The 25,489-nt window shown below is 40.2% G+C and overlaps 1 protein-coding gene across 7 annotated transcripts; it reads left to right on the top strand.

Moving 5' to 3' along the window:
- Window positions 1-47: 47 nt before the first annotated feature.
- Window positions 48-22,464, top strand: GGPS1 (geranylgeranyl diphosphate synthase 1). 7 transcript variants are annotated; one of them, XM_077175582.1, is made up of 4 exons: window positions 49-210; window positions 4,546-4,638; window positions 13,435-13,505; window positions 17,212-22,464. In XM_077175582.1, exons 2-4 carry the CDS (start codon window positions 4,572-4,574, stop codon window positions 17,971-17,973), a joined length of 900 nt encoding a protein of 299 aa, XP_077031697.1. In that variant the 5' UTR covers window positions 49-210; window positions 4,546-4,571; the 3' UTR covers window positions 17,974-22,464. The 7 variants fall into 7 exon arrangements, with proteins under 7 accessions (XP_077031700.1, XP_077031697.1, XP_077031698.1 ...); XM_077175583.1 differs by having other exon boundaries at window positions 49-215; XM_054629587.2 differs by having other exon boundaries at window positions 49-220.
- The last annotated feature ends 3,025 nt before the right edge of the window (window positions 22,465-25,489 follow it).

Genomic DNA, 25,489 nt, shown 5'->3' with positions numbered 1-25,489 from the left:
GAGCCGAGGGGGCGGGGCCTGCGCGTGCGCGGGGGGCGCTCGGTGGCGCATTTTCCCCCCAGGAGGGGAAGGTGGCGCCCGGCGGGGCGGAAGGAAGGAGGGGGGCGGCGCTCCGCTCTGGGCTCTGCCGCCGCCAGCGCCGCCACTCCCGGAGCGGCGGCTGCTCAGGGGCGGGGTTCCGGCTGCCGGCGGTGGAGGAGCGAGGCAGCGGTGAGGCGAGGTTGGCTGCCCTGTTAGCTGGCTGTGGGTTGGGGGGGGACACTGGGGTCCGGGCGGTGGAGAGAGAGGGGGCGCCCCTCTCGGAGAGGCTGGTCCGAGCCCGGCTGCGGGGGAGCGGGTCCTGCGGCCGCCCCGCCCAGGAGGGGCTTGTAGGCTGCCCGGGAAGGGGCCGGGGGAAAGGGAGCTGCCGGTAGTGCTGGGCGGTGCCGGCGGTCGCCGGGGCGGGCGGAGTGACTGACAGAGCGCTCCGGGGCTGGGGCAGCGCTGGGCTGGCGGCGGGCGGCGCTTCCCGGCCCTCCCTGGCGGCCGAGCCCGACAGCGCCGATCAGAAAATGGGGGTGGACGGCGGGCGGGGGGAGCGATGCGTCCTCGGCTCTCGATCTCCTAAAATGGCGCTGAGGAGCTGGGCCCGCTCGTCCTGGAGTTCTGGAGGCAGCTGAGGAGGCTGCGCCTGTCGCGATGAACTCCGAAAAAAATGAACCTTATTTCCGTCGGTCCGGCTGTGGCGGGAGTTTGGCGGCAGCAGCTTCGTGTTCTCTGTGAAATGTGAGTTTTAACGGAGCGCTCCAGCTGCGGGTTTTGCCGACTCATGTTCTGTCTGCGGGTCAGGCCGCAGCTCAGAGACCCTCCCTGTCTGCGGGCCGGGACTTCGGCGGCCAAGGTATTGTTCTCGGGCTTCTGCAGCATTCCTGCTCAATTTTTCTTGGAATTCCCCATTAAAACGGAGCCACGATCACAGGAGTAGGGTGCTCGTGTCGTTCTAACGTTAGTGTTGGAATGGCACTATGGAAAGCTGTTGTTTACTCAGCTGCATCTTCGGGGAAAATGTGTGGTCTGCCACTGCCCTTCCACCTGCGGGAAGTGAGGTGTTGTTCGGTGTCAGCCTGGGAGGGGATATAAACAGGACTCTGCTAATTAGAATGGGAATGTGGACTGGTGTCCCAGTGGCATTTGGATTAAGACTTCTGGTAGTCTGTGTTTGAAACAGTAGATATTCATTCACTAAGTTTTCTGTGTATTCCTTTTGAAACTTTGCTTCTCACTCCTACTTGCTCCCCCTATCTGGGGCTTCTTCTCCCCCCCACTGGTTACAACGAAGCCAGTGTCTCAGTGCACTAAATTCTGTGATGGAGCTGATTTGAGAACCTTCTGAATGGTTCATTTTATACTGGAGCTCTTTGCTTTTTTGGTAGCTGTCTCTTATTTTCTCTGTAATTACACTATGACTGCAGCCCCTGAGATGATGATACTTTTTAAAATACCATCTGTATATTTAACCTGGACTATTTCAGACTATTCTCCCTATTTGGGAGGAGGGGAAGAAAGGTCTGCGGAGTGGAATGGAACAGGGTAACATGAGAGGCTGTTTTACAAAATTCCAAAGGGAGACTTTTTCTTGACATTTGGCCTGGAATTAATCATCATTAATCATCAACTTTCATCCTCTCTAGAAAGGTTCTAGACACAGATCACAGCTTCAAGTATGACTTTAGAGTAGTTCCACATTATGGAGACCCACGTCACCATCTTATCCTAGTGTCATGTGTGTTTTCAAAGAGGTCATCAGAGATAAGCTTTGATGCAGTCCAAAAGGCAGCTCTTTGGGCTCTCTGTTGTGTGTGGCTGTTCTTTTTGCCTGTGTGAAGATAAGAAATAACTGGAAAATTGACTTTGTCATGCATACGAATTGAAATGCAGTAAGTTAGTGTGCTGGTTTATAAGGTAAAATGGCCTTAACTGCTTTAATCCTATGAATAAGCATAGATGTAATCAATTCTTGCACTTTCACTAACAAAAGGCTTTTGGTAGCCTTTCATTTATTGTTTAACTGCTGGTTTTTACTTTTTAATGGGGTATGGTGACTTGAGATCTTGTGTGTAAATCACTGAGAAGTGTAACTTCCATAATAAATCGGTCAGTCACCTCAGCAGGAAACCCTTAATATCAGGCATTTCCCAAGTGTGCTGTATGTGATAATTTTGTGCAAAGAGCAATAATATTACACATGTGGTATCATGGTATTTTTGCTTAGAGGCTTTTGTAATGAATTTCATTTACACGTTTCTTTATCAAGGGTCCCTTTCTATGTATAAGTTTGGGGGAGGTTCTGTTCGCTGTTTATGTGCCAGTGGGTGTGTTAAATGTGTAGCTGTCTGATGAATAATCAGACTTTTTATTTTTTTCCCTTGGTAAATCCCTGGTGGGGATTTACCTAGAATTTCATTTAATGGTAGAATAGTAGTATAGAAAATTTTAATTATATTGATTTGAGATTAGTTACTTTTGTTCATTACATCTTTTTTGCCTTTTATTAAAAGAAAAAAAAAAGTAAGAATCTCTGTACTTGTGGCAGAAGTACCTGACTAATTTTCTGCTGATATTTAGTATTTCAGGTGAACTCCTATTAGTTATGTGCAGAAAGATGCAAATATTTACGTTGATGCTGTACAATACTAATGAATTTCAAGTTAGTTGGGGATTCTGAATATTGGCTTACTGCCTTACAGGTGAGCAACAGACCTAATTCCCTGGGGGAAGAGGAAGAGCTTTAACATTTACTTCTAAGCAAGAGCTTTTCTAGGAGAACACTTCCAATCCTAATGTCTCTTCTCAGCCTAGCTGGATAGCTATGCACTTTCAATTCTGTCACCGTCTGTGTGGCTTTTTGACAAATAATGGTCACACGGGAGTTGTTAGGTTGATAGTATATCCTTATATCTATCTCCACCAGATTCTTTCTGCTTAAAACATCTGGGGGTAGAATCTGAAAATCTTTGATTTTACCTCCTCACTGAAGTCCTTTGAGACTTAGTCTTTATATGTGAGGGTACAGTTTGACAGCTGCCTCTCAGTGGCAGTGCTGGTTGAAAGCACTTCAGTTACAGCAACAAGCTGGCAACAAAATAAGGAGTCAAGGATGTCAAATCTGATTTTGATTAGTGTGTGGCCTGACCTCTGGTTGTGCTGGCACATGGATAGGATGGAGAGGCTGTACTTCTTACCACAGCGTCACTGCAAGAAAATATGTGAAGCTTTCCCAAAAGGTGCAGCCTTACGAGCATTTTGTTGACAACTATATTTGGTTAAATTCTTGCCCCTGAAGTGCCAATACATTTGATGAACACACAGAGTGAAGCAAATAAAGGAGTTGATCTATACTTAAACTTGGAAAATAGTTATTAACACAGATCTGTTCCCCAAGCACAGACTGCTACAAATGCTTGTGCGTGTGGAAGGTGGCAATAGGAATAGACAGGAATTGATTGAGCTATACTCTCCCAGCTTCTTGTGCACCTGCTCCATGGCAGAGCTTGGGAAACTGAAAACTCCTTCACTTACAGTGAGCATTATTTAGCAACAGCTGAAACATTAGTGTGTTATCAACCGTATTCTCACACAGAGTCCAAAACACAGCGCTGCAGCAGCTACTAGGAAGAAAATTAGCTCTATTCTAGCCAAAATTGGGACAATAATTTACATAACTATTCACTTTCTCCAGGAGGAAAGAAATAAATCCTTTGCAGGATACTAGCAAAGTATCTGAGAAGTAGCATGAGACTTTATGCTACTGCTGCAGTTCCTGTCTTAAAACTACATGAGAAGTATTGTTTTGAGTTGCTGCATCTGCAGTGCAGTAAGGAAGGCTAGAGGTGAAAGGATAGTAAATCTATCACAGAAAGCAGTCTGAAAAAAAATGCAGATGGAGATGACCTGAAGTATGCAACTTGAAGCTAATCAATAAAAAATTGTTGAGCTCTGTAGGCCCTGGATCCTAAAAGATTATTCATAAAAGTCTATTATATTTATGGTGTATGGGAAGTGTGTAGAGCTCTCTATGCTTGAACAGTGGTAGAAAAATGGTATATTTCTATTTTGACTTATAACGAAAGATTGAGGAATTATATCAAAAGACTGAAACTAGTATTCTTCTTCTTTAGGTTGCCTTGGTCTGAGTTGTGTTTTCTGCTCTTTTGAAATGTCAGATGTATGGAGAAAGCATTTAGCAGATTAGCTGTGTGAGGTTTTGTATGAGTGTCTTTAAAGATTTGCAGTGGAGCTTTGAATGGTAAAGTTTTAAATACTTCATCACCTAAGCAATCTACTACGTACAAAAAAGTAAACAAAGTCTAGGAGTTGGCTTAAGCTTCATGATTAATTAAACTGTATTTAGCATGTATTATATGTGTTTCCTTGGTAAATGACATATGGAAATCATTGGAATATTTGTGCCTAACCTGCAAGTCAGCTGACGTTTTAGTTGTATGCATCTACTGCTTACTTACAAATTTTTAAATCTAAATAGTGTTAATAACATTTCTTTAACAGTGAACTACATCTTCGGAAAGAAAGAAATGGATGGGATGGATGAAACATCTAAAAGAATCCTAGAGCCATACCAGTATTTGCTTCAACTACCAGGCAAGTTTCTTTGTATTGTGTTGTTTTAAGTATCAAAATTGTTCTTATAGCAGCTTTTGTCTTGGGAAGCACAACCCAAGAAGTTTTTCTATTCTTGATTTGTGGATTTAAGAATAATAAAAAGTAATACTTTTCCGTGTTTCTATTTTACTTGTTCTTTTCTTCCTCTTATGAAACCCCCCTTTTTTTTGTGAGATTGGTACAATAGCTCTTGTGTCTGTAGTGATATTGCCACATTAATATTGCAATTTTAAGTAATATTGCAGTTACTCTGTTCTCCAGAATAGCTGACTTAAAAATGGATAAAGGCAGGTACTGAAGACTTGATCCTGGTTTTAAACTCAGGGCTGACAATATTTTGTTCTTTACTTGCTTCCTGTACTAAACTCAGTAGGTTGTGGCTTTTCTTTTGGTTGAGGGGGAGGGGTGGTGTTTGAAGGGTTTTTGTTTGGTTAGGGTTCTTTGGGAGATTTTTTGGGGTTTTTTGATTTGTTTTGTTTTTTGTTTGGTTTTGTTCTGGGTTGTTTATTGGGGGTTTTCATTAACCTGTTCCTCTCATGTAATTTATTCTCCTTGGTGCCTGTAGAGACAGGTGCTCTTATGGCCAATTTCAGCTGTCCCTATTCATGGCTTATTTCACCTGTCAGAGGTTCAGCCAGTCCTTGTGTACTATTAGATCACCAGCAGTACATTCACATGAAGTTTTCAGTCTTGCACAGTATAGCAGAATTCAGGAGGCAGTTTGAAAGCAAGCTACTGTATGGATATGCCCTATGTAAGCCTCTTTGACTAAACAATCAGATTGCTGTGACTTTTATTTGTACACCTAAAGGGTAAGAAAGACCATACAGGCTATCAAAGTGACTAATTTTGTAAAAATAGTGGCAGAACAACTTTGTCATTGGAACTACTGCATAAATGCCTGGTTGCCCTCTGTCCAGCTTATATTGCCTGCTGAAGGAGTTAAGGAAGATAGAAAATTTGGGTAAATATTAAGGAAATATTTCTGATGAAAATTATATCTGACCAGGGTAGAAGACCTTCTGCCTAGACAGAGTACTAAGTGGCTTTTGCCCATCTCTAGCAAGAGCTGTATATCAGTAGGGTGGGTCCTCAGAGTCCTAATTCATTATACCTGAGTATAATGAATTTCATTATTAACCTCTACAAATATCCAGGATTTTCTTGCCAACATTAGTGATTTCATTTAACTTGGCAGTTAGCACCAAGTTGAAAACTAAGAAAAGCAAAGAATTTGGCAGTTGCATGCCTTTTTAATGCCAGAAGGCCTGTTTCCCATTTCCTCATGTGTACTCCTTTTGGCTATGTTGAACTGGGTGGTGGTCTTTCTAGAGAACTACCTTGAGAGTGAGTCTGTGATATTACAGAGAGCTTTCTAAGCCCTGGTCCTGAAAAAATTTGCTTTCCTCAAACATAATCTTTAAGTCTACATTTTATATTATTAGATTATCTCATTAACCAAGGAATGTTGCAACACCTCTGCATCTTTAGTTGCTAATTATTTTTACAGCTATTGTAGATACCAGGAAGAAAAGCTCAGCTTCCTAGTAGGAAATATACAACACCCAATAAGTGCCCAAAAAATCTTCTATAGGGAGAAGTGCTTGATTAAAAGCTCTTCAGTTACCTTTCACTTTAAATGATGCATCTGCAATATGTTTACCCTTCCCACCTTGATTCCTGTGGCTAAATTCCTTCGCTTTGAGAGTTCAACTATAATAACTCTCTACTGGTGGCTTATGTAACACTACACTCACTGACAGTACAGGTGTGTTAGATCCTGTCCTCCTAAAGAGTCATAAATCTGATAGTCCACTTTACCATGTCGACTTCTTTTTAATTTAGTGTATGTTTTGGGGAAGGCAAGAGATAAGATACACTGCTCTCTGTGCAGTAGTGGTGGTGTGATTCAGAAGAGAAAACTTCTCTTAAACTAGGCAGGTGAAAGTGGTGTACCTGTGGGAAGCTTGTACTGAGGAACAGGTGAAGCAGTGAGGGTTCCCAGTCATAAATAAACTGTGTTTACTGTGTTTGAAGCACTGGCTTTGCCTAAGGTCAGCTATGCCAAGTACAGATCAGTGGGAGCCAGTTACATGTGTGAATCTTGGAGTTAGTGTGAGTACCAGTGCCCGGTAAGGGTGGAAAAAATGGGCTTACAGATGCTGTTTCTACCTAGAGTGGAGCTCAAATGAGATGCCTGAGCTAATACAAGAGGCTCTTGTTGAAAGAGGCAGTTTCATTCGATCCTCTTAGTCTCTGGCAGTGTTCTCCTGCTGCTTAACTTGTGCCAGTTCTGAGCCTGCTAATCAAATTGTTAGGTAGTATCAATCACTAACCTGTTAAAAACTTGCCTGGTTAATCTCTTGTCTTGTTAGTGAGCAGGCACAGCAACAGGAACAAGAAGCTGTTTCTCTGTTGGATCAGTTTGAGCTCAGAGGGGCTTTGCAGAAAGCTTGGCTGAGTGTCAAATATGTACACTATGGCTCTACAGCAGTCCACTTCCTTATCTTGAAAGACGAGTTAAACTCTCCAAGCAGTTTAGTAACCTATGGTTGAATGAATGTAGATACATATCAAAGTTTGCTTGCATAAAAAGGGATTGTATAACTGTATTCACGTTGGTAGCAGAGAAGGGAAAAAGCCTGCTAATGTTGTCAATAGTGTAAGAACAGAATTTTTATAACTGTGAAGTATTAACCGCTTAGTACAGGAAGTTGATTACTCTGTTTCCCTTGCTGAAATAAGAGTTTTGATGGTAACATTCTTGGGGTGATACTTTAAGTAACCTTGTATATTTCTTTGACTTCAAACAGTGCTAGGATAGGGAAGCTACGAGGCTTAAGGGATTTTTAGTATGGTGCTATTTTAACTACTAGTATGGTAATTAATGTTTAGCGTGGTAATTAATGTTTTTTCCTTCTTGAGCAGAAATTATTGCTTGGGAGAAGAACATAGATTCTGAAACAGTAACTTTTCTTGTAAAATTTCATTGCAGTGGAACATTGCCATACTAGTTTTTAGCAATGTTCTGCTTAATCTAGAATTTTGTCACTTAGTATCATAAAGTGCAGGACTGACTTTCAAAGATTCTGTTGAGGTTTGTTCCAAAAATGTCTTAATTCACACACATGGTGAATCTTTTCTTTTTAAGGGTCTGAGTTAACAACAGTAGGTGATATTGCAGCACTAAGGAATATATAGAATTTCAGTTGTCATAAATCTGATATGGTTAATAGCTTGCTGTTGAAAGGGGCAGATTCTGATCCCATTCATGACTGTGCATCTTCCCATTCTTGTCCTGCTGGTCTTGGCTGCAGTCTTTCCTGCTTTTGTTTAGCAAGCTAAACAGTCAAGACTGGCTTTGCTGTTCAGCTTTTTCTGCTGGGTTGTTGAACTTGATCAGCCTGGTGAAGGAGTTAAGCACCACAGGCCACGATCCCTACCACTGGCACAACTACCCTTGGCAGATCAGAGGCCTCTGCTTGGGCCAAGTTCCTGAGGGAGGCTGCACCTCTCTAGACTGTGAGCTGCAGGGATGCCTGGGGGCACCCACTAGCTGGAATCAAGTGATGTCCCTGCTCCTAAAGGTGTGTAGCTGTGGAAAACCTATGTCACCAAGCAAAGGAATGGTGGAAAGGGGTCAGCAGGCTTGCACAGCATCATAAATAACAAAAATTACAGGACTCTACAGATTCAAGAATCTGAAACCTCCAGGTATATTGACAGGGGGGCAGAAATAACAGGTTGGGAGATAGATACTCCTGCCATGGTGAAGGCTGGTGGCCTCTGACACCAGGAGAGAGATTCCTGTTCCTTGAACAGATGTGCAATTGCCAAATAGGTTCAGTGCACTGAAAGAAGACACATGGCTGGAAGCTCTTTATAGGCCTTTTATAACCTGAATGAGTCTATGGTTTTCTATAGCAAACATCAAAACATCACCTAGGGCAGCAGCAAGTGGTGAGACTGAGCAGATAGTGGAGAGACTGACTCCTGTAGAGGAATAGAGGCTTGTGGTTTTGTTTTAGGGAGGTTTGCTGCTTCTAGATACTCCTGATAGGGATATGAGGGAAGGACTGCCAAGGTGTGTTTCACCTTTAAATACTTAACCTTACAGCTTAAAATACTTAACCTTACAGCTCTTCTACTTGAACAATAATGGGTATAGCACGGGGGGTGCTTGAAGCTTATCAAGCAAGACTATGTGGCCTTTGGAATGAGGGCCAAGGCCACAGGAAGCCAGGTGGGTCTTTTCTGTGATCCTCAACCCCCTTCTTACCATCAGGGGGAATAAACAGATACTGCCTAAACTATTAACAGATAGTTAATTTCACAGCTCATGCTGATAGAAGAGCTTTGGCTCTTACAGACTTGAGACCTCCTTTGCAGAGCAAGGACTATCAGGAGGAGATAGCATCCACCTGTCCAAGTCGGGGCAAAAGTGGAGCTTATAGTAAAAGAAAATGACAGCACACAGTCAAGTAAGGAATTAGTGAACTTGCAAACAAAGTGTAGAGGCTGATTTGAACAAGACACTTAGTAATCTACAGATCAGATCTGAAGGCAAATCATTCCAGCACTCCAAAAAGGAAGTACAAACAGAACTTGATAGGGTAAGCTCTTCCTTTTTCTGGGGATCTGCAGGATAGCATGCTTCTGTGAAGTGTCTTTATACAGATGCATACATTATTGGGAGTAAAAGGGAGAAGGTAGAGATTGGATGCAGCTGTAGGGCAACAATTTTATTGTGGTATAAACACACAGCTAGAGTGCTGCAATGGATGCATGTGAATGGCCTAGGAAGACAATCTGAGGTAGCAAGGAATGGAAGTTGCATTTTATGTGAAAGAACAGTTGAATTGCATGGAGTTTGACCTTCAGTCAGATGAGCCTGTTGAGAGCTTATGGGTTAAGTTTTGAGGGCAGATCAATAGGAGTGACATTATAAGTGGGTGTTTGCTACAGACCCCCTAAGAGGGAAGAAGCAGATGAGACCTTCAGACAACTGCAAAATGCTTCATATTTACAGGTGCTGATTCTTACAAGAGACTTCAGTTACCTCACAGTGTGGTAGAAGAAGCATCACAGCAGGACACAGGCAGTCCAGGAGGTCTCTGGAATGAATTGATGATCTCTTGCTAACACAGGTGACCATGGTGCTGATGTAGGAAGTCATTATGCTTGGCTTCCACTTAAATAGAAGGGAAAAGTGGTTAGGACATTGAGACTGGAGGCAGCCTTAGTTGCAGTAACCGTGGGATAGTGACATTCAGGATTGTGAGAAGGAGCAAGGCACAAATCAGGATCTCAATGCTGGGCTAGTTAACCCTATTTTGAGCAGAGGAGTTATGCTAGAGAATTCTGTCAATGACCTCAATCACAAGTAGCTGCACAGGTTGAAAGTGTATGTGCCTGCTCTCTGCTTCTCTTCATGCAGTTCACTTATGCTGTTTGTAGTGTTCTTGGGGCTGCTGGGAGAGGTCTGCCTGGAGACTTTATCCATTTAGTTTTAATCCATCAGAGGATGCAGCTAAATGTGCAAGTGTACAATACAGTTCAGGTAATACAAGAGCTTTCTTCCTCCAGAAGGGCAATGCCCCTTCCCCTGATCCTCATCATCTCCTGCTCACCTTGTACTGATAGTGGCAGATCCACTGCATGAGCTGACTCAGTACATAAAGCTGGCAGAAAGCTAACCTAGCAAAAAGCTGTGTTCTCTGCTGGGCTAATGAGTTGAATTAGCTCTAATGGGGGCTAGGTTAATAGTCCCTCTGCTCTTTCCCATGCTGTTCTAGCCCTTTCATGAGCCTTCTCTGTAAGTGGGGTGCTGCCTTAAGGGCAAAATTTGTGGTTACTTGAATACAGCAAAAGTGAAGCAATACTAACCAGGAGCCTGTCCAGAATGGAGGTCTCTAGTTTTTGGGTCTGTGCCCTATCAGAAGAACAAGTCTGTATATAAAGAGTAAGTAGGTTGATTGTTTTCCTTTAGATGAGAAGCATCTCATCTGAAGAGGAGGAGGGAGTGTCCTCAATACAATATCTTTAATCTAACTTGATATTTGTTTGGAGGATAAAGCTTTAACATTCTTAGCTGTAGAAGGAATTTCTCAGTGTTTTTCTCACCTTTTCCACCCAGCATTACTAAGGAGAAAAGCTTTCCATAGTTGCTGTTTGATTTGGGTAATAATTTGGGATCTTAGGCAGATCAAACCAAATGCATTTAGCAGAGCTTTGATAAAAGCTTGGTGCAGTAATGTCTATTATTATAGCTCTATACAGTAGGTAGAGCTTCTAATTTTGGGTGTTAGACCTCTATTCTTCCATTTTACAATAGCCTGCTTAGAATAATTAACAGAGCAGTGGAATGTGACGGTGAAGAAACTGGATAATTCTGGCAGTGCTCTTTTTAATGTCCTAGTGTCCCTGTATTGTTGTCTTGTCTAGTCTGGGGAGAGGAGGGATGTGGCAAGGAACGGAATCTTCTGCATCCAGGCTTTAGAGACAGGTATTGGAGGGGTTTGGTCTTTTGCCACCACAATATGGCTGCAGGCATAAATTGTGTGTACAGAAAATTGCTGTACTATTGCATAGACCGGGTGAGAGTGGCTTCAGAATCAGATAAAATAGCATTTATGTAGCCATAATGTTCCTTTAGAAGACAAGCAAATCTGCATCTATAAAAGGAACAATAGATGTCTCACTATACAGGTAGTGTTTTTTCCTTGAATAATCAGTGTCTAGGAAACCTTGCTAGTCAGGGTAGACAAGTCTAACAATTCAAATGCTGCCTGTACTAAGGAACTAAAGTGACTTAATCCTTTGTGCATGTTATAATCTATTTAGAGTGCGTGCTAGTAGTCAAGTTCCTCATGATGAAATAATGCTTGTTGCTGAACATCCAGCATTCTTTAAGTGTATTTTCTAGGAGACACATTCAGAAAAACAGGATTAAGCTGCCTAGTATAAAAAGAAAAAGCAGGTGTTGTCTGTATGCAAGTAATTTAGAAGAGAATAAACAGCTATAGATAAGGTATAGATTAGGTACAGTTCCTTAATGTGATATTCTCTGACTGATTTTCGTTATGAATGTGGTGAAATACTTGTTAATCCTTAACTGGTAACCCATACAGTTTGGCAAATATTTATAACAGTTATTCTCAAGGAAAGACAAAACAATCCTTCCCTTCTGCAGAAAACTGTTAGTGTTTAAAACCAAGCACAGACAACAAAAATGGAGAAAACAAGCTAATGGCAGTGTATGTCCAGGTCAGAATGCCTGTTCACATGTGGCAGAAACAGAGGACAGAGCTCCTGGGGGGAAAAAAGGACCATTTTGTTAATCTTGTCTAGTGAGAACCAGAAGATGGTGGTGACAGGAAGCAGTGGAAATCATGGAGAACTGAGACAAAAAGTGCAGACCTCTGATCCAGGGAGGAAGGTTATCACCCTTGCTACAGAGCCCAACCCACAAAGCTGTTGCTTACCTGGTGGGGACTTAATTAGGAGGGGAAAAATTCTCAGTCCAGTTTCTCCAGGGTCTATCACTGCAAGTGAATTTACCCATACTTATTATTCTGTTCTGTATGTGCTGGCTACACAGTCATAGAGAAGCCTTAGGGAGAGATTCAAATGTTGACATTTCTTTGATGCTGTGGGCAAGATGGAATTATCAACATGAGGACTAGTATTGCAGAATGTCTCAGTTATGTCTCAGTACATCTTGAGTCAAGTAATATGGGTTCCTTGCTTTGAAGTTTATTTTAAAGCTTTTTCCAAATGCTTGTTTATGTGAGCTATATATACAAATATACAGGGCTGTTTTTGTAAACTTTCTTGCAGTTATTCCAAGATATTATACATAGCTGAGCTTCTCAAAGTTCAGAGCAGAATTGTCTCAGTGTGGATAGGGGATAACTTTATTTCATATTGAACATGACTAGATGCTGAATAGATATTTGTACATGAAAACCAGCAAATTACTAAAGAAAGTAGACATCAGTAATGTATAGGCATAAGGTTAGCTTCTATTGAAATTCACTCTGTCATGTAGAAAGTATCTGGATTGAACAAAACAACATGTTTTAACACTAAACTTGGTAATTTGATGTTGTCTTTAATTCCTATGAAACAGGATGACTGTCTGGCTCCAACAAAGTAGATTTTACCAAAGCAGACCAAATCCTATTTGTAGGTAGATTTCTTGAGTATAAGATAAATATCTGAATTCTTGGAAAGTTCTATTCTGTTCACAATGCTCTGTTCAGATTTTTGTTTAGTGTTATTTAGTAAGTATTTGAAATGTCACTTTGCTGTTTTACAAATTTACAGTAACAAGTAAAGAATAATACTACAGGAGAAAGACCTAAAAATTGACAGAAACAGCTATTCAACAAATACCCATACTTTCAACTAAGAATGAATCATAATTGGAACTTTTAAATCTTAAAATTAACATGCCCTGCAAACTAGCTGATCTGTACAGGCTACCAACATGGTCAGGATCCCTTACTAATTAAATTGTGAAAACTAAATATAGTAACCTGTAAATAGGTGCTTTAAATATTCCTGAGAAGTGTTTAAAACTGAAACTGCTGCTACTTGATGTTTATTCAATGAGGAAACAAGTCATGCGCTGATATATTTTCCACTTTTGTGTCATCACACTGATGAGTTTTTTAATCGGGTCTCGAATCAGCTATAGTTGCTAAGACAAACTGTTGTGCCTAATTATGAACTCTATCATTTTTATAAATGCCTATAATATTTTTATTGTAGGTAAGCAAGTGAGAACCAAACTGTCACAGGCCTTTAATCACTGGCTGAATGTTCCGGAAGATAAAATACAGGTACTGGCTAATTATTTTTAAATTTTTTTAAAATTTTTTTTCTTTCCAAGACCATTGGTAACAGATTATTCTCTTACATAGCATAAATTATCAGAAATCTTAAATGCACTAATTTCTGAATATGAAGTGAACTTTCAGGAAAACAACTTCAGTGCGAAGCTTTTACTGTGATGCAACACTAAAGAAATTATTTCCATGTCTTACTAGAATAATTACTTCCTTCCAAGTGTTCAGCCTTTGAAGTTGTAGATAAGTAGCTATCATTGTTACCCACTTAACTCAGTTTTTAACACTGAGTTTTCAATAACTTACGAAACAAGCTAGACAGTTACCTGGTAGACTTCACAAAAATAGTGTTTGAAAATAAAATCTTGAGATTTTGATACAAGAATATCAAAGGCAGCAATTAAATCAACTTTAAAAACCTAAAACTGAGAGGGATGTATCATATAGTCTGCAATCCTTACTTTCTAATGGGAAGGATTGTCTAGGAATTCTCATTGTCTTTTCTCTTGGACAAAGTGTGCAAGATGCATGGCTGTGTATTTAAACACTGTGGCTTTTCAAATGAAATGTTATCCACCTTTTTAGGTTAGACTGCAGTTTTGTTACATGCTACAGAGTGTGCAAAATATTTTTTGTCCAAAGCAATATAAGGAATTTATATAATTGGTTGTGGTTTTTGACATCCCGCTGGTCCTTTGTTAATTTCATTAATTGTTGGCAGAAGTATCTTTAGCATTTGTGAAGGAGTCATTTTTAGGGTGGCTTAAAAGTGACACTTCATAGCTCTTAGGCAGCAAAGTGATTTGAGTGGTTTAAGAGGCTGCATTTCATAATCTAGCAACTCTTCCATTTTTCAGCCTATTTGTGTAACTGTCTAGCAAAATTTATTCTGTCTTTCAGCTAGACACATCTTACCCTTGTGTTCAGACAAACATCCAAATAAAACAAATAATATAGCAACCTGTGTATTGCATGTATGGGTTTAATCTAATATCATAGATCAGAATTCAGATTGGAAGAAGCCTCTGGAAGTTATCTAGCACAACCCTGTACTTAAAGCAGAGCTTGCTCTGTAGCTACTTATGGCTTCTGGGAGCCCTGTTGAGTTTTGAAAATCTGGTGATGGGGTTTCTGCAGCTTCCCAAAGCCTGCCTTCTCATGCTGACCCCCTCTCATTATAACAAAACCTTCCATTCTATTCAACTAGTGGGTTTTTATGTTGCAATCTGACTGTTGCTTCCTGCTCTTTTGCTGGGCACCCATGACATTGTGGTCCATTTTTGTTTAGTGCTAATAATAAACTAAAGCTGAAGTGCCTCTGTGTGAACAGAAGTTACCAGTTCTGTCACTTCAAACTGATGATCATGTAACTGCTATTGAAAACTTGGACCACTTGTTTTGATTGTCTTTATGAAGAAAACCAATGCTTTAATGTCTCCTTTACTACTTAAGTTGGTTGTAGTGGCAGGAAAAAACAAGACCCTGTCAACTTTTAGTCTTCATCATGATGCAGTTAATGCAGCTTCTGTGCATTTTAGTACTAATTATAATAACTAAGGATGGTTGAAGTCTGGAGGACCATCTCTGGTCATCTTTTTGACCTCTCTCATGATCTCCATAAGATGTCCCTTGTGTCTAACAGCCTGATTAATTTCCAGCTATTTGTATTTCCTATATTAAAAATCTGAATTCTGGCATTCTTTCTGGGGCTTTTTTCTTACCTTAGATTATTTGTCTTTGTGTAGTTTATTTAGATTATACAATTGAGGCTACTACAATTGAGGTTCCTGGGTAGTTTATTTTACTGTTAACTGCCACTATTTCACCTTTTGCCCCAACCAAGTGATCTTTTCTCCCGACACTTAATGAATTTCTAGTTCCCTTTTGGTGCTGCACTGAAACACTTCAACTTCTCAAATTAGAGAACACCGGGTTTGTCAGGTGAACTTCTCCCTGAGAAGGCACTGAAATGGCCTAGCAAGTGTCAAGCAAGTTCTAAAGCTGTTGCAAATAAGGAGGTGGAAGAAACCTGTGTGTTGGACTGATAGTGCAGCAGATACTGATTAGATAGGTGTAGGTTGTAAGAAAACATACCACTCTCCTCTACTGGCTCTTCAGCTTTCATTATGGAGACCAGTCTTTTCATTTCCTCAGGCTACTTCCTGATGTCTTCTAAAATAATCTTTTTCTGATATCTGAACTGTTTCAAACTTTTCCTTTACCTTGGAAGCACTTTTGACACTATCTTAAGTTCACAAGGTAATTTGATAGAAACAGAGTCAGGAAACACTGTTTCCTTTAAACCTTACCTATGGAAGCTGCAAGAGGGCATGAAACTGCCAGTGATATGAAATAGGTCAGCAAGAGAGATACTAGAATAGGCTTATCCAGTGAACTCACAGAAAACACAGGGAAATGTTCCTGATAGTACTGAGAATGAGATAATGGACCAAAAGTTTATTCAAACAAATAGGTGTGTAAAGTTGCCTTCAGTAAGTACTCTATCCTTTGATTTCATGAGTGTTTAAATAGGCTGTTCTTGCAATTGTATCTTGGGAAAGGGATTAAATTCCTGGAGTGTGAGTTTTAATCTTTGGGACAATGTTCACTGAACAGCAGGTGGCTTGGTGCTCAAGAAAATGCTTACAGTAAAGTCTTTATTTTGTCCTACAGCACTCACCAAATAGGACCATACTAGATATTTGCTGCCATTTTATGGTGGTCTTAGTGTTTTTTAACAGTTGTTTTGATGAATTTTGACTGAATGCAATGTTTGTAGCTAAGGAGTATAATTGGTTCATTAGCTCTAAAATCATATCTTAATCAGATGTGTTTTGCCATGAGTTTATACAGTGTGCAGTTTTATGTGCTTAAATTTATTTCCATTTAAGCAGGTGCTGAATGTACCTGTTGCTTGCGTGGCAGCTATGGAATAAAAGCAGCCTATAGTGTTAAAACTCTTCTTTTTTTGATGAATTGTTAAGGTTCTGTTCTGCTCAAATGTAGTCAGCTACAAGCCTAATGTTGTGAACAGTTTATTGCACACCTCAGGTGGTGTGTGATACTGGTCTACCTAGGAACAAGCAGAGTGTAGGAAGCTTCTCAGAAGAAATTATGGCTGTTGTCTTTCTGCCAAGAATTTTCCAAATGATGTTTCAGAGGGAATAGTCTGTACTTTAAGAGCTCAGTACTGAATATAACCACACAAAGTGTGGGAAAAGAAACATGAACTCTCCACTTATCAAAACATGGTTCACAAGAGAAATGTGATAATGGATGACACCTGACACTCAAGAACTGACTTTGGGAGATTTCAGGTTTGTAAATCTAAACATTTAAAAACACTGTTTATTTAATTTTCCCCTAGTCATGTTTCTAATAACAGCTATTCCATGACTCCTAGCCAATGGCTTCTTTTAGAACTGTAGCAACAGTGAAGATCATGCAAGTGGAAGCACTTCAGGGAGTAACTTTGAATCTGAAAACATTACACATAAGACTATGTGATCCAGGACTTAGAGCAAACTGGATGTTGAGAGAAGCATAAATCTGTACTAACAGTAAAGGCAAGTTGCCTGAAGAGGAACCTCAGTGACAGAGAATATAGTTATTTAAAACATTATCCATTTCAAGTATAGTCTCACAAAAGTCATGGTTAAATTACAGTGACAGACTTAACACTTGTCTCTTCTTGTCATAGGTTATCATTGAAGTGACAGAGATGTTGCACAATGCAAGCCTCCTTGTGGATGATATTGAAGATAACTCAAAGCTACGACGGGGCTTTCCAGTGGCACACAGTATCTATGGAATTCCATCCGTAATCAACTGTGCTAATTATGTTTATTTTCTTGGCTTAGAGAAGGTTTTAACCCTTGATCATCCAGATGCTGTTAAAGTTTTTACTCGTCAACTTCTGGAACTCCATAAAGGTCAAGGCTTGGATATTTACTGGAGGGATACGTACACCTGTCCTACAGAGGCTGAGTATAAAGCCATGGTACTGCAAAAGACAGGAGGTCTCTTCGGATTAGCTGTAGGCCTCATGCAGCTCTTCTCAAATTATAAAAAGGACTTAAAGCCGCTCCTTAACACACTTGGTCTCTTCTTCCAAATAAGAGATGACTATGCCAACTTGCACTCCAAAGAATATAGCGAGAACAAGAGTTTTTGTGAAGACTTAACTGAGGGCAAGTTCTCATTCCCAACCATTCATGCAATTTGGTCAAGACCTGAAAGTACTCAGGTGCAAAACATTTTACGTCAAAGGACGGAGAACATAGATATAAAAAAATACTGTGTACATTACCTTGAAAATGTTGGTTCCTTTGAGTACACTCGGAATACATTGAAAGAGCTTGAATCTGAAGCCTATAAGCAAATTGAATCACTTGGGGGAAACCCTGAGCTTGTAGCACTAGTTCAACAGCTGAGCAAAATGTTCAAAGAAACAGAAAATTAAGAAATTAACTTCTGTGTGTCTTTTGAAAATGGGAGAATAACCAGATGGAGAGTTGTGATAATCAGTCTTATGTAAAACTTCCTCTTGTAGCCATGTTACAGAAATTACTGTTAAAAATAACTAGTCCTTGAGTTTTGAAATATATACCTTATTATCTCTAAAGTCTTAACTGTAACTGCTTACAGTTGATTTTGTTGAAGCAGATGTACTACAACTAAAACATGTTTTGAACCTAAGTGTAATAGTCTTGACAGAATCACAGGCATTATTTCATACCTAAAAATCTCATGCCCCTAACCAGGCTATGAAAGGATTTTGGTTGAAATTCGGTGTTAAATTAAATCAAAGGTTAACATGTATATAAATTATATAACATGTATATAAATTATATAACATGTATATAAATTATATAACATGTATATAAATTAAATCATAGGTTGACATGTATATATTATGCATTTTAAACAATGCTCTTGTAAACCAAAATTTGTGTTAAAAAAAAGATGGTACTTCAACCACAATGCACATAACATTGTGTGATATTTCTAAGTTTGACTTGTGAAGATCAGGGGGATCAGTTTACTATGTCCAAGGTTGAATATCCTATCCAGCTTCTGTGGATATTTTCAGGGGAATGTGAATTATGAAAGATACTATTTCATATGCAAATAAGACATGCTCAGTCTGAAATTGTGACTTGATAAAGATTTTGCAGTACCTTAGAGAAAAGATTTCATCACATCAACAGAGTGTAAATTTGCTGCTGATTCCAGCTCTGTAGTGAGTAATTTTGCTCACCTGGTTTTAGATTTTGAAATTGTCAAGCATTCTATAGCCAGAAACTTAAATCTGTGCATTAGAGCTCATATATGTAAGTGCAAATAGCAACATAATGAGCTGCTATTAGAAATGAAAAGGGATTCATTCCAGGTAACTTTAGGACACCATAATTGGTGCTGGTCTCTTTAATCTCTGCTTATAATTGAGGGGCTCCTCCAAGACTTTATTCATAATTCATATTTCATTCCTATCCTGAATTGCTGTCTAGAGGCATATTCTGTATCTCTTCAAAGAGACAAGAGCTGTAATTTTTTTCTTAAAACAAAGTACAGTATCTTGTTTTACAAGCTACAATACCACTTCAGTTTTGTTAATTGCTTAAACAGAGCTTTAAAATTATAGACATACCAAAATAGAACTGGGACTGAGAGCAAGATTTAGGGGTAGGGCTGATAAGTAACTAAGTTCTCTGCTCAGAGATATATATAAAGTATAAAAAAAAATATATATATATATATATATATATATAAATGTTAATAAAATGTAAGCAGATATGTTTGGTTTTTTTCTTGCCTGGACTGGCTTTAATCAGGTTCAGTTCCCTTAGTATTCACAGGTATATTAAGCTTTGCCTTGGGGTAGGAAGGTAATGGTTTGGATCAAAGGTAGGACTGGTGCTATAAGCTGTGGTGTTAGCTCAAGCATACTCTGAAATGGACAGAGGTGCTTGGCTTCTGATGGCTAAAGGATGGTTTTATGCAGGTGTTCATTTATTGCACCTGGAAAACAGGGAGAGCTATGATCTCGGCCCACTGAGAAAACTAACTGAAGAAGGTTGCTGTAATGTCTTTCCTGGGCAGCCTTAATATCTTTCTGAAAGTGATCAAACATGGCAAAATTGGGGATGACTACTTTCAGGCTGAAATATTATGTAGTTATGGATGATAGCCTGTCCCTTTCATCTGCATGCTGAGGAGAAATCTTTGATTAGACACTGAATAATAGGCTTTTCAGTGAATGGAATTGGTTGCGAGGACTGAATAGCTTAAAGTTGGTGAAAAGTGTCTTTAATGTTAATCAAAGAGAATTGTTATTCCTTTTTCATAACTTGCAGTGCTTAGTAAGCCTGTAAGTTTTTAATGTGTTATGTGAAAATACTATCTGCAGCAAATTACATTTATTTTGTGCCATGTCTTGGAAGTTTCTAAGCACTGTTGCAGTTAATGTTGAATAGGGGAAAGCATTGAAAAGATTATTGTTGTCAGGAGAATCTCCTAGTCTTACTGTGAAATGTATCCTTGTGCCTGTTGGGATATTGTTACTGCAACACAATGCAAAGTGCACTTAGTGCCATTTCATTTCTGTTCTGTTGCTGGATGTAAACAGTTCTGTACAATCAGACTTCCATAATGAAGTAGCTTTTCTTACTGTTTGTATAAAGCTTTTCTACCATCTGAGATTTCTGCTATGTCATTGCTCCTTTTTTTCATTCTGGCAATTCACCCCAGTATTTATTCTAATTCTCTATCTTGTGGCATGTGCCTTCATTAGGAGTAGGTACATAGCTGTTTTCCAGTTGCACACCATTTAAACCACAAATGGGTAAGAAGGGAACAGTTGGTCCAGCTTTCTTTTCCCAGGTTACAAGAGGCCATGCAGCTCCCTCTTCTGCCTTCAAGGCGTTTGATGTCAGCATTCAAAGCATATGATGAAGGCATATCTGGAAAGGCCCACATTGTTGCTCTTCACTTAGGTTAGGATAAACAGGATTGTGAGAGCTGTTCTTGATGTATTCGGGAGTCAGAAGAGGCTGGGATATTTCCCCTTCATCTGTTAAGCTGGTAGAGCATCTTTAAGTACTAAATGCCAGTAGAAATGATGTCTCTTAGTCAAGGTAGATTTTATATTTGGTGCCGTAAGATCAGTCTGTGCATTTCCATCGATATCCTCCAAGGTTATCACTGGTTAAGTGTTAACTTAACGATGTTATCACTATTAAGTGATGCTCCTGAGGTTAAGTAGTGTTAAGAAAAACCCTTCTTTAAAGCAGCATGGGAGTTCTTGTGACTGCACAGTTGTGTGAGTGCCCCTCTGTTGCTATGCCTCCCACAACACAGGGAGTAGGGATTTTTCCTGATCTTCATAAAATATGCACTGTTGTAGAATGGCAATCCAAGTTGCAAGTGGAGATGCCCACGGGGAAACAAAGGGGATGCTGGTTTCAATGTCAGTCCCTTTGAGCCAGAATCATTCCCCTTATCTTCCTACCATTGCCAGCAAGTTGCACTTTGATCAGGTTATCAGTGCATTTCCTGGGGATTTAGTTCTTGCAGTTCATATTAAGAGAAATGCAAATACTCATCAGTCTGGAGCATTGCCCACTACCTCAGTCTGTTTTCTGATTTTGTGCTTGCTTGGATGTAAATGAGTACTGTCATCTGTCTTAGAGTAGCCAGCCATTGGATGGGACATCTCTGTCTTTGCTTTTTCGTAGGCTTATGTTTATACATATACCCCATCAATTATGATGAAAATTGCATCATGTTAAAACCTTCTTGAGAAGATAGCTTTCTCCTCTCCTTTTGAACTCAGGCTGTTCAGGTACCCACTCAGAGCAAATTTGTATGTATCAGCCAGTTCTTGATATAAACAATATAGAATGTTAATGGGAAAAAATGTTGGCTGTTCTTCATTTCTGTTTTTTTGTTAATTTTGCTAATCTGGCATGTGCTATAGAAATTTCCTATATTAATGGCTGTTTTCCTCAGTTATTGTTAAAATGCTAGTAAGGTATAAAAATGTGGGGTTTGTGAGATGGTTTGCATTTCTAATGTAAAAATTGGTTTGAACTTTAATACACCTTTACCACTGAATTGCACCAGGCTTTTATTCATGTGCAAGAGCCATGTGGGCATCTGTTGCTCTTCTTTGTCCCATCTTCATCATTTTACATTTCAGGTTTGGTATTTACTATGCTCTTTGTATTATTTGCTCAGTACTTCCACTGTAATTCTTCTTTCAGCTATATTTCTATTCTGCTGTTAATACCAAGCACACATAATACCATCAAACTCAGTTTTGATCCTGGACAAACATACTAGTCTGGGACTACTTTTGAAATGTTGAATCTTGGCTCATAATTTGTCTTCACAAAAGTAATCCAAGATTGATCCAAGATTTTCTGCAACCTTGAAATGCCTGAAACTTTTTTCCAGGAAGCTGAAGCCTGTAACATCTTATATGACCATAAATTATTTTTGTCTCATATAGGTTGAGCTACTTTCCTTGCCCTACCTGTTTGCTTTCAAGATCCATTTTGCTTTGGTGGTAATGCCTGTTAGGTCTTTTTATGAATGAGCTTAACTAACTAGCCCTGCGGGAGGGAAGTTAATTTTTGTCCAGGTTAATGAATTATCCCACTCAGCAAGAGCCTGATGAATGCCAGAGCTGGCAGGTGGACAAAGGCCAAGGAAAGGATTTCAGAATAAGAAAACTCATTTTGGCCTCCTAAGGCTGCCTCATGTAATTTTGCCTTCTTTTACAGAATTTACTTGGCTTAGTTAGGAAAAGCTAAAGTGTGTGGTTAGTTTCCCTGAGCATCCCAAACAGACTGTGAGAGATACTTAAGTTAAAAATTATTTATTCTGACAATTATTTATGTAATTTGCATATATCATCTAAAGATTTTATTAAAGGTACAGATAAAACAGAGTACATTGTTTCATTACTTTATTTTTTCTTCTCTTAACAATTTTTCTGTTCTTGAAGTCATGGAAATATAATCTGCCATGTGCCTGTTTGAGTTGATTTCTACCTCACACTAACACCCTTCCTGAAAAAGTTTTATTGCAGCTGAGCATCAGCATTCAACCTTTTTTGCAGCACTTTTTAAAAATTACTTCAGAGGCACCTTGTTGAGGTGTGGCTAGGAATAATCCATGATTCATTAACTCACTTCAAGCATATAATCTGCAAAACTTCTAATAAAGATGCAGGTTAAACCACATGAACCCTGATAGTGTTCCTCACCTGTGTACCCTATGGAACAAGTGCATTCTCAGTTAATCTACTGAAAAGGTATTTACTGATTATCTGTTTAGTACAGCATAGAGAACCATGGGAGATAGACCAAAAAGGCCTAACGTGACACTTGCAGGGAAAGCACTACACAACCTGACATGAATTTGTGTAGAAGACTAACTCTGAGGTGAAGGGAAATCATAGATAATTATCTGCTTTTGAGCTCCTGGAAAATGCTCTACTCATTGCTATATGAATTACATGCTGACTGTTAAGCAGCTGCATCATCTCTTGCACACAGTAGGTCATTTACACTCTCTTCATAATGCTTCAGTTGCTATTTCTAGAGCATATAGTGTAAGCTTCTTAATCACTCAGTAATTACTGAAGTCTCTAGAATGGCAAATGCATACATTTTGTTTATGTATTTTGAAATACCTAAAACCTCTTTTATTCTCTTGTAATCTGTGTTACTCTACAGAGAACTTCTGTTGGCTGAGGGAGGCATAACCTTTCACTGACTGGAGTTACTAAAACCAGGCTGACACCAAGCCTGTGTGAACAGATTGGAGTGGAAAAAAGGTTTGCAAGGAAAAAAAACCCAAAGTTCTTTAAAAGTAGAATTTCCTATAATTGCGGAGCTACTATATGAAGCATGGAACTAACTCAAACAGTTTTTCTGTGGTTTTGACTGAAGAACCTATAGCTAACTGCTTTCTTTTGGGGTGGGATGGAATGTACAGGTCAAAGTAAAAGCCATACAGAGGAATTGTCATTGCTACTCACAGAAGTGTAAAAACTGTATTATAAACCTAATCTCTTACCTTTTACACCAACCAGCCTGAATGTTCAATAAGTTCAGGAGCTAAATCCATTTTTACTTAAGTGCTTATAAAATGCTGAAGTTGTAATTTGAGGTAATGATGTGAAAATGTTAAATTGGTCTAGTTTCATTGGCATTGGGACTGTCCTGTTCCTTGTCAAGCAGATCATGAGCTATGGCTGTTTGTTGATTACCAAACTGGAACAAGAAGTACAAAGAAGCAGAAAGAACAAGCAGTAAGTTTTGCTATTCTCATTATCACTTTAGAAATAAATTTGACAACATGCATGTAGATTGTGAGAATGGCTGCATCACCTGTCAAACTAGGGATAAAACAAGGGCAGCTGGGGTCAGAAAGAGCAAAAAGAAGTATTTTCTTGTTTTCAGCGCCTTTCCTGACAGGCAGTACACAAAGTGGAGGATGCTCTCAACTTTGACCTTGGGAACAGTGGGGGAGTCAAGAGGAGAGCAAGAGACCTCACTGCTCTCACTTGTACCACTTCCATGTACCTTCAGCTACATGGCTTGAAACTGGAATAGATCGTTCCAAGAGTGCCCTCTGTGGGAGATGAGTGGGCTTAGGAACCCAGATGAGACAGCAGCCCCACAAAAATGTGGAAGAAGGACTAGGGTATCTATTTTTTCCCCCAATTCTATTAGTTGGCCTGAACTAACACACTACCTATGGCAAGGGAGGACTATGAAATAAAGGGACAGAGTTCTTTGCTGGGCTGTCCCCTTTGTGCAAGAGAATAAAGTGCACCCTTAAAGCCTTTTAATTGAAGATGCAAGCTATCAGCATGCTAAAGAATATACACATTATCCAGATTGTTTTGATTGGAATGTAGTAGTGTTACCAAATACCCATATCTCATTTCTGTAGTCAGTATCGCAGCCTCAGAGTAAAGAGTATTAATATGCTGCCTGCCAAAAGGACAGACAGATTTAATGTAATGGAGCTGTAGGACTGGAAGAGCTGATGTTGATTATTTACTGTCATGATTGCTCCAGTCTTGGTGGTGCCAACATTCAAATGATATTGTTTGCACTAAGCTGTTATGAGACACTGAACTATGAAACACAAGAGATTAAAAAAGGTGAAAAACATCAATTAGGATACTTTGATTTTTACAAACAGAGCTCTTAGATCTTGCCATACCTATCTCTGTCAAACTGAAGAGCTCTCACTCAATTTCTGTTCCTCACCGACTGGTACTAGAACGCAGTCAAGTCTTTCATTTTTTGCTGTTAATCTTACGCACAGTGGACACCATGGTTTTCCTGGATCCCCCCCGGAATATTTCCCCCAAATACTGAATGTTGAACTAAACGCAGCAGCAAATGTAGCAGCGTACAGAGGAATACAACCGTGTGGGAGTCCGCCAGGCCCGGGGGTGCTCCGGGGGAGCTCTGCTGCTCGGCGAGCCGCCCACGTTCTCCTCAGCTGCTGCTCCCGGGACAGCGCCCCAGCCTTGAGCTACGAACTCGGAACCGTCTTCTGCTCAGTGTCGGTTCACCGGTGCCGCAGCGCTTTGCCCACTCCGTGCTGCTTTACAGCACAGCAGCGCTTCCCCGGTACATCTTTTCTCTCTCCTCACCGCTCGCCGCAACTCTGCGGCCACTCCCAGGGAGGCGCAATTCTCGGGGACGGGCGGGACACCCGGCACCGCCCCGCGGGCCCCGCTCGCCCAATCAGAGCACTCGCCTCTCACTCCGCGGCCTGCTGGGAGCTGTAGTCCGGAGCCGGCAAGCCCGCGCAGCGGGGCCACCTCGGTGAACACCATTACCCAGAAAGCTCCACGGCGGCGACGCCCCAGGCCGATTTGCCCCTGAAGGCGGTGTCTCGAGCAGAGTAGAAGGCGGGGCGGGCCAATAGCGGGCCAGGGCAGGGCT

Source organism: Agelaius phoeniceus, chromosome 3 (assembly GCF_051311805.1).
Source record: "Agelaius phoeniceus isolate bAgePho1 chromosome 3, bAgePho1.hap1, whole genome shotgun sequence".
In the NCBI taxonomy this organism is placed as follows: domain Eukaryota; kingdom Metazoa; phylum Chordata; class Aves; order Passeriformes; family Icteridae; genus Agelaius; species Agelaius phoeniceus.
Note: the sequence above shows the minus strand (reverse complement) of the source record. Positions and strands in the feature narration are given on the sequence as shown.